We start from the raw sequence: 10,432 nt of genomic DNA, 5'->3' as shown, positions 1-10,432 counted from the left end.
TTGAGCTCACTGATGTTGCCATTTTGCCAATCCATCTCCCTGGGGATCTTCCTATTTGTCTCCGACGCTCCACCTTACCAAACGTGATATCGTTCTCCAGTGACTGGTCCCTCCTGACAATATTTACTACTTCCCCCATTTCTGATACAACACTTCTACCTTTACAATTGTGACAGTTGTATTTAGTCATGATAATTATTACTCACTATTGAATCATAAGAATCTTATCCCCATCTCTTTTCACCAGACCCATCTAGACAAGATGCAAACTATTCAGTGGGGACTCTCTTTCCCCCCCCCCCACACTCTTAAACTAAACTCCCTTTTGAAACCTTGTAAGCCAGTCACTTCATGCCTTTAACGCGCCCTCATTTTAGGTAGCCAATATCTAAGTTGTCCATCCCTATTCAGCCTGTGTACAAAAGGGATAGCATTGATACTTGATGTGAAGACTCCATCACTCTCTATTGGTATTTAGAGTTACTACATCCATGAGTATAGGTCAAGTTCATCAAATTATAGCAATTTATCATTTCTTTTGTCAAAATTTAAAAAAAAAATTTTTTAATCTTCCTCTAGTTGAATTCTGATTATCAAGCCATCGAGGTTAGGTCAGATGGGTACTATCTGCAAGTTTGGGTGTTCTTGTGCATCTCCTCTCACTTTATATCAGCTGGATGCTTCATTCTCAGCTCTAGCTCTCCATAGCTATGTCCTTATCCATGAGCTCAGGTGTCCCCAGGTCTAACCACACTTTGGACCAACCAGCCCTTCCTCTTCTCTCTCTCATCTCCAGGCCAATGTGAGTCTATGAACCATGGTTGAATTCAGCCCATTTCTTCATTGCTGCCTTTCACTATCTTCCACTCACCAGTAAGACCAATATGGTCGTCAGCAAGATTACACTCCTGCTCATGTATTCCTTTTGAATTTCAGTCTTGTGTGTGTGGGGGGGTGTCTTGTGGCTGTTTAAAAGATTATATATCCCTGCATGGTTTTTTTCATACATGTGCTAGAGGGTAGACACGTGTTGACATGGGTGATGGGACAGGCAACATATAAGCGGAGGGAGGTTGGCAAAGGAAAGATGGGGGTGGCAGGAGACACAGGAACAAATGCAGCGGTTGGAATGAATTGGTAAATGCTGTTAACTGTTGGGGCATAGAGGGGATTGCAACCATATAATGAAGCAAAGTATATGATTTGTTGAATGTGACACTAATGATCTTCACTACTCTGTAGAATTTCACTCAATTCACAATAAAAAGTTTTAAAAAATAAAGAAGGAATTAAGTTCTGATATATGTAACTACAATGTGTGAACCTAAAAAAAACAGTATGCTGAGTGAAGTCAGTCAGATATAAAAGGACAACTATTATATGATCCTACTTATATAAAATATCTTGAGTACACAAATCAACACAGACAAAAGTTATTAGTGGCTACCAGAGAAGAGTGGGAGAAGGAAAGGGGAAGTTACTGTTTAAAGGGTACTGAGTTTCTGTTAAGGGTAAATGAGTAAATTTAGAAATGGATTGTGGTAAAGGTTTCATAGCCTAGTGAACATAATTAAGGCCCCATATTGTACACACAAAAATGGTTGTAATACAAATATTTTGTCACATGTTCTTTATCACAGTAAAAAAGTAAAACATTATGGGATTCTGCTATTTTCCTAATGCATTACTACAATGTTCCTCAGAGTATCATAATTCACCTCATTTATCATCTTGGATACCAAAACAATAGAACAAAAGTATAAAATTCAATAATCCTAAGAAGGTTACATTATGTGGAAAACAAGAACCACATTGCTTAGCTCATTATTGTTGTTGTTAGGTGCTATTAAGTCAGCTACAACTCACAGCAACCCTATGATTGGAAGACTTCATTGTTGTTGCTGTTGTTGTTAAGTGCCACTGAGGTGGTTTCAACTCACAGTGATTCTGTATAGAATTTCCAAGGAACAGTTGCTGGGTTTGAACTGCTGACCTTTGTGGTTCACAGTCCAGTGCTTACCCTACAGTGCCATAACAGGAGTCCTTGGAAGAGTAATAAATTGAGGATGAAATTTTAAATAGGTTCACAAATAGAAAAATAATTTGTGATTATACTTTAATAAGTTCTGGCTGGAGGAAAAAACCCTTAATTATGCAATGCTAGGTAACTGGATAATAGAAGAAACTCTTTTGATACAAAGAAAATTAAAATTTCCCTTTTCAAGGCCCATTAAAAGACTTTTATCAATCAAATATATATATATGTTATTGTTATGTGCCGTGGAGTCAGTTCCGACTCAGCGACCCTGTACAGGGTTTCTGAGGCTATGAATCTTTACAGGAGCAGAAAGCCTCATCTTTCTCCCACGGAATAGCTGGTAGTTTCGAACTGTTGAACTTGCGGTTCACAGCCCGATTTGTAACCACTACGCTACCAGAGCTCCTTGTATATATATACACACACACATAATTTTAATGTTTTTTTCAACAAATGTTTTGTCAACAAAATAAGTCACCTGAACCAACCTTTAGAGCCAATTTATATGTGGATGAACTCCAGATATCTCTTTCTGACATTAACTGTTGAATATCATTCTCCATTCTTCCTCTTTGCAATGTATATAAGTCATGATATTCTTCTACAATTCTAAAAGAAAATTAACAAACAGTTGTATAAACATGTACCTTTAAAATAACTTTAAATTTTAGAATAAAAATTATTCTGGAGTAGAAAATTTGTTCCCTTAAAAATTACCATGAGGTGAGAACAAACAAGATGGCGGATCAGGTGGAAGTGCAGTGAGGAGCTCCGTCAGCAACAACACAGATATTGGACCAAGCAGGCTCAGGGGATGGTGCCAGAACTCTGAACCACATATAAAGGAATATTTAGAGGGTTGGAAGGCTTAACAGCTAGGGGAATTTGTAGCAGAAGCAAGGAATCTAGTATTTTCTAATCCAAGATGCTCAGCTACTCCTGGAGCCGCCATCTTGGGCAAGACCAACGGGGTAAGGATCAGAGCAGCCATGAATGCCTGACAGAACCCCAGAGATAAAGGTGTGGACATTCTTTTTTTTTGGTATCTGTTCATTGGTCTCTTACTGTGTGAGCACCTCCATTCTGGTGACTACAGGGGGTACCTAAGCGAGTGGACACCCCACCCCCACCCCACCCCCACCCCCAGAGAGTTCTACTACGCATGCACATAGACCTCCTTCGAAATTTAAAGAGACAGTTTACACTTAAAACCAAACGGCATTGCAAAATGGCTGGTCCGGAATTGTTTATCACTAGGAAAAAGGCCTGAAGAGATGTGGAGCAGGACAGGCAGAGAAAAAAGGAAACAGGCTGAAAATTAAATCCTGAGTTATATGATAACAAACAACAGTGGCATCTTGAAATTTTTCAGGAAGAACAGTGAAAAGGGAAGTCCATCCCCTGATCACATCTACCTGGCGGCAATCTAAAAGCATAAATAATACCAAAATACACACCCATCTAAGTATTAAGGCCACAGCTAACTCCTGAAACATGCCAAAAAAACAGAAACAGATGACCATATCAGCACATGTCCAGAAACTAGATAAACTGACTGAGGCAAATGAGCTGGAAGCGGAGCTACACTCCATACTGGAAGATGGTCAGGCTTTGGAAATGCCTGAGAAGGAATTCAGAAAAATGATTATAAAATGTATCAAAACACTATACAATGGGGTAGACTAATGGTTTGGTGGTGGCAGAGCAGAGGCAGGTAAGACAGGGTCCATGGGGAAGGGGTTAAAAACCCAGAGACACGGCGCTCATGAAACTGCACCAGAGTTCTGAATCTAGCATAAGGATCAGGGCATCAGTTTCCCGCAATTGCCAGTGGAAAAATCACAATATACAGAAAAATATTGCTATTTACAAATCAGTCAAGACAAGGAACTCCCTCTGTGGCCATCCTGCTGGGGCGGAAGGCAGAGGGCAGAGCTACACCCAAACCCATACAGGGAACCTGCACAGTGACATTTACAAAAGGAGGTGAATGGAATTCTATATGTTTTTTCCTCCTCTTCCTTGTCGCGCCTTCTTTGCCCAACCTGGACACCTTCAGGCGGAGGGTGTGCACCCAAAAAAAAGTCCAGGGTTGAGAGCACAGCTTTCCCATGCACAGAGAGAAAGAGCCTCATTGAAACAAGGGCAAATTTGGCTGCTACTTTTGACTTCTGCCTGTGGATCCCCGCTCTAAAGTTAACTTGTGTGGAACCATTAACCCCTGCCAACCCAGCAAGAAAAAAAGCAGGTTTGGCCTGACAGACAAACCATATGAACAATCTGTAAAATCCCAACATAAAAAGATGCAACTATTCCAAGAATTACACTGTTTACATGCAGATATTAAACTGACCTTCAGAGATAAAAATAGTAAACAATCTTTTTCTCCCATTAACTTCTCAATATCTACCTGTGTACCTCTAAGGTGGTGATTAGAGGAGGGGCCTGAGCAAGTGGACACCCCACCCACTGCTGGAGGCTTCTACAATGCACACACACTGCCTGTGTAGCAAGGTGAGTGGACAGTCAGCCACAGTTTTATTTTTGTTTCAAAGTGGTGGTTTTTATCTCTGCTTTTATATGGCTTCTGCTCTTGGTCCTTTTGATCACACATTTGTCCTGGAGGTGGGAGTTTTTTCTCCCTATATTACCCATGAAGAGTCAGCAATCATGGCCATATAGCCAAGCTACAAGCATACCCCATAATTTTCCACCACTGAGACAAGAGCCAATAACAGCTGCTAAGCATTACATGCGAATAGGGAAGCCTATCTCCTGATCATATCCACCAGGAGACACCCAGTAAGCTTAATAACACAACAACAAACATCCATTTAAGCATTAAAAACCCACATAACTACTGGAAATGACAAACAAAAGATCTCAAACACAACAAATTATCTCAAAACATAATAAAAAACTGAAAAGAGTAACTGAGAGAAATGAGCTGGGGACAAACAAAGGATCCCCAGAAGAGGAAGAGCAGGTTTTAGATTTGCCTGAGAAGGAATTCAGAAGAACGATATGGAAACAAATTCAAATGCTCCAAAAAGGGATGGAGGGAACAAGAAAGACGTCAGGAAAGTACTACAAGAACAATCAAACCAGATCGATACAGCATTGGAAACTATTCAAAACCTGCAAAAAGAGGTCCAAATGATTAATAATAAAATATCAGAAATGGACAATACACTGAAAGGGGAAAGGAGCAGAGCTGAAGAGATGGAAGCCAGAACCAGCAATCTGGAAGACAAATCTCTCAATACTGAAGAGAGTCTAAGATTCATGGTGGATAACATGAAGATGAACAACTTAAGAATTATTGGCATTCTGGAACAGGAAGAATCAGAGAAGTCCACAGAGGAGATAGTGGAAGAGCTTCTGGAAGAATATTTCCCTAACATCTTGAAAGATGAAAGAAGTCGAACGTGCCCCAGGAAGGATACACCCCAAAAGAAAATCACCAAGACATATAATACAAGTTCTCCAAAATCAGAGATAAGGAGAGAATCCTAAAAGCATCCAGGGAAAAGAGAAATGTTACTTACAAAGGCAAACAAATCAGATTAACCTCTGACAATTCAGCAGAAGCCATGCAGGAAAGGCGGCAATGGGGAGACATATACAAAATCCTAAAAGAAAAAAACTGCCAACCAAGAATCATCTATCCAGCAAAACTGTCAATCAAATATGATGGTGCAATCAAAACATTCCAGGATAAACAGAAGCTAAGAGATTTTGTCAAAGCCAATCCAACACTTCAAAGCATCCTAAAGAGAGTTCTTTAGATTGAAAACCAAGAAGAACTAACAACAACCAGAGATTGACAGGTGTGGCAATAACACCTGAAACTGAGACGATGGATAGCAGAGTCCAGAACAGAACAAAATTACAACAATGAACTCAAAGGTCAAAATAATAAAAATGTCAAAGAAAGGAAAAATGTAGGAACAGAGATCCAGGTGGTGCTTTCAGGATTCTGTCCTTATCTTTGATTTTAGAGAGCTTGATTATGATATGTCTTGGTGATTTTCTTTTAGACTCTATCCTTCCTGGGATTCGTTGAGCTTTTCAAATGCTTATCTTTTTACTTTTCAGGATGTTAGTGAAATTTTCTTCCAGAACCTCTTCAACTATCTTGTCTGTGGACTTGTGTGATTCTTCCTGTTCCGGAACGCCGAAAATTCTTAAGTTATTAAGTTCTTAGCAATCCACAATAAAAACCATTAAAAAAAGATGGTACATGGAGGGCACTGTAATCACTACAATGAAGCAAAATATGATTTATGGAATATAACACTGATAATCTGCCCTATAAATTCTAACTCAATTCACAATAAAAACTTCATTAAAAAAAATTTTTTTTAATTACTATGAGGTAATTTATGACATAGTTTCTGGATATATTGATATTTTATATACAGTGAAATAGAAACCCACATTTCATTTATAAATATTACAAACCTCTTAGTGAATGCAAAAAGTTCAACATATTATCTCCTTTTCTAAATATTTTTTTATTTTATTCTTTATCTTCTCACTAGAATTCTAACCTAGTATACACAGCATATAATAATACAATATCTAAAAAAAAATTAAGACTACAGGTGACAGTAATAGCTTTATTGTTTAAGCTTTTTTCTCATTAAAAACCTAAAGTACAATAACTATAAACCACTATACTTTAAAATTAAATATAATTATAGTAGGATATATAGAAATGTTTTCTCAACCACCCAAAATCTAAAATATCATACTTAAGAAAAAGTACGATATTTTTGTCTACCAGAATATATAAGGGTGAGTGAAAAATTATCTGCACTCTGGTTACATTAAAATGCCCGTCTATGTCCATGGCTGATGACAACATTGAGCTTACATGTGAAATGATCCTGTCAAATTATGTTGCAAATTATTTACAAATTAGTCATAGGTTTGCCTATGAAATAATCCAAGACAGACTTTGGGTTTCTAAAAAGTTTGTGTAAAATGGGTACCAAACAACTCACAGAAGAGCATAAACAGAAGCATTTGAATATCTACAAACAAAATTTGGACTAATTTTCAAAGGAAGGTCAAAGTTTCTTAAAGAAAATTGCTAGTGGTGATGAGACATGGATTCATCCCTGTGAGTCTCATAGTAAATGGCAGCGTATGGAACGGACACATCCTCCATTGCCAACCAAGAAAAAGTTCAAAAGTCAACCATCAGCTGGTGAGCTTGAACCAGCAACTTTGCAGTTCAAATTGACCTTGCAGTCCACTGTATTAACCCACAGAGCTAAAGTAGGACTCCATACTGGGTTCATAGGGAAGGGCAATTTAAACACTGGCTATCAAAATTGGGGTTCTATATGACATCACCACCCAGAACTCAATTCAGATATAGATGTATTTAAAGTAAAACAACTCTACAAGACTGAAAAAGGGAACCAGAGATATCAATATATAATGATGTAAACTATGAAGCAAAAAGAGGAAATAGTATAGATACAAAACTTTTAAATGGCAAGGAAGTCAAGTAGATTACAAGATAAAGCAGACTATTTTAAGCAAGAAAAAAAATAATAAATTACAGGATAACCTCAAAGAAAAATAATACACTTGTACATCAAAATTTAAAAAGAGGAAACTCACAAAGATTTAATAACCATTAACAGAAATGTCAATGAAAAGAAAGCCCACAAGCAAAATAAACTCAACATAGAAAATTATGCGGAACAAAGAATCCAGAGTACCACAAAAACACACCCAGAAACATGACAGCAATTAATTCATATCTACTGATAATCACACTAATGTAAATGGATTAAATGTACCAGTCAAGTGACATACAGAGCAGAATAGAGAAGAAAACAAGATCCTTCAATATGCTGTCAGTAAGAGACATATAAAAAATATGTAGACAGCCTAGATATCCATCAACAGAAAAATGGTCAAACTTCACAGAAAAATGGTCAAACTTCAGTATATACACACAATGGAGTAATACAAAACAGTAAAGAATAACTGAATTTGTGAAACACCTCACAACAATTGAACCTGGAAGATATCTTGCTGAGTGAAATCAGTCAATCACAAAAGGACAAAAATTCTATGAGACCAATGTTGAAAAAAGTTAAGGATTTTTTAATATATATACATATAAAAGAAATAATTTATGATGGTTATGGGGGAACTATTCACCGGCTAGTGGGTACACACATGTAGCGGGTGACAAAGCAGGCAATATACAACAAGAGGGAGGTTAGCAGAGGAAACACAGGGAGGAATGCAATAGTTAAACTGAATAGAGGCAAATACTGTTAACTGTTGGTACATGGAGGGAATTGTAACTGGTCGCGTAGTGGTTACAAATCGCGCTGCAAACCTTTAGGTCAGCAGCTTGAAAATACCAGCTGTTCTGCAGGAGAAAGATGAGGCTTTCTGCTCCCGTAAAGATTTACACCCTTGGAAACCCTGTACAGGGTCATTATGAGTTGGAACTGACTCCATGGCATATCACCACCACCACCAATGAAGCAAAGTATGTGATTTGTTGAATATAAAACTGATGATCTGCTCTGTAAACCATTACTCAATTCACAATATAAAGTTGAAATAAAAAAATAGAGACCCCGAAAGTTGCTCCTGTATATAAAGATGCTAAAGCTACTGGAATAAACGATGAAGTAAAAGAGCTAAACAGAACATTTCAAAGGGAAGTTCAAGAAACAAATGAAGTAAAAGAGCTAAACAGAAAATCTCAAAGGGAAGTTCAAGAAACAAAGTCAAGTATTATAATGAAATGTGCAAAAACCTCAAGTTAGAAAACTAAAAGGGAAGAACATGCTCAGCATTTCTCAAGCTTAAAGAATTGAAGGAATGACGTGGAGCGATGTAGCAGCTGGGGACTTTAGATCCAGAGAGGAAGAGGGACTGTGTGCTGAAGATTGAGGCTGGGGGCGGCTTGCTGGGTATACCCTTTGGTTGGTTGATGATGCATGGAGGGGATTGTAACCATGGCAATGAAACGATATACGAAAGAATAAATGTAAAACTAATGTTCTCCCACGTAAACTATCACATAACTCACAATAAAACATTAGAAAAAAAAAAAAAAGAATTGAAAAAACTTCAACCCACAACTTGCAATATTAAAATATTCAAGACAGCAAAGTCATTTGAACTGCAAGGTCAACCGTTCAAGTTCACCAGTTGCTCCTTGGAAACCCTATGGGTCGGAATTGACTCGATGGTACTTAACAACAACAATGGGCAAAATATTGAATGATGTGGAAAGCATCAAAAGAAGATGGAAAGAATACAGAGTCACTATGCCAAAAATAATTGGTAAATGTTTAACCATTTGAAGAGGTTAGCATATGGTCAAGAACTTATGATATTAAAGGAAGAAGTCTAAGCTGCACTGGAAACAATGGTGAAAAACAAAGCTCCAAGAATTGAGGGAATATATATCAAAATCTTTGAACATACTGATAAACAGCACTGGAGGCACGCACTTGTCTATGCCAAGAAATTTGGAAGACAGCTACCTAACCAATCAATTGGAAGAGATCTAAATCTGTGCCCATTTCAAGGAAAGGTGGCCCAACAGAATGTGAAAATCATTAAACAATATCAATACCACATGCAAGTTAAATTTTGCTAAACACAATTCAAATATTATTGCAGTAGTGTATAGACATGTTGTTGTTGTTAAGTGCCATTGAGTTGTTTCCAAGCCATAGCAACCCTGTATAGGGTCTCCAAGGAGCAGCTGGTGAGCTTGAATTACCAACTTTGCAGTTCAAACTGACTTGGAAGTCCAGTGCATTAACCCACAGTGCCACAACAGGACTCCCATATACACATGAAGCTGCCAAAAATTCGTGCCAGATTCAGAAGCGGACATGGAATGACATTAGATGGATTTCTGCTGAAAGCAAGAAAACAAGGAAGATGTTTACTTGTACTTTACTGACTATGCAAAGAATGTATATTCCATAACACTTAATTGTTCTCATGAGGAACCTGTACATAGACCAAACAGCTGTTGTTTACACAGAACAAAAAGATGCTGAATGGTTTAAAATCTTTGTACATACTGTCAGGAGGGACCAGTACTTGGAAAAGGTTAGGTCAAAGGTAAAGACAAGGGTCAACAAGAGAGGAAGAAGTAGTGGCAACAACAATGAGCTCAAACATAATAACTGTATTCTGTTCTAGTGTCCACAGGGTCACTGTGAGTCAGAACCAACTCCATGGTACCTAAAATAACAACAAACCTTCTCTATGTGAAATGCTAAAAAGTACTTCAGATTGAAATTAGAGGATACTAGAAAGTAACTTGAACACAAAAAGATCTCCAGTCAAGTTAATTTCATGAACTGATCTTATGATATGGGAAAAAAA

General features: G+C 37.7%; 1 protein-coding gene across 1 annotated transcript in view; it reads right to left on the bottom strand.

The window, feature by feature from the left end:
* The window catches only part of AXDND1 (axonemal dynein light chain domain containing 1), a 176,494-nt gene that overhangs the window by 116,003 nt on the left and 50,059 nt on the right, over positions 1-10,432 (bottom strand). The window contains exon 9 of the mRNA XM_006867105.1: positions 2,527-2,647. Coding sequence (XP_006867167.1) covers positions 2,527-2,647 — 121 coding nt within the window. The remainder of the gene's footprint in view (positions 1-2,526; positions 2,648-10,432) is intronic.

The sequence above is a fragment of the Chrysochloris asiatica genome, unplaced genomic scaffold (assembly GCF_000296735.1).
Source record: "Chrysochloris asiatica unplaced genomic scaffold, ChrAsi1.0 scaffold00100, whole genome shotgun sequence".
Taxonomy (NCBI): domain Eukaryota; kingdom Metazoa; phylum Chordata; class Mammalia; order Afrosoricida; family Chrysochloridae; genus Chrysochloris; species Chrysochloris asiatica.
Note: the sequence above shows the minus strand (reverse complement) of the source record. Positions and strands in the feature narration are given on the sequence as shown.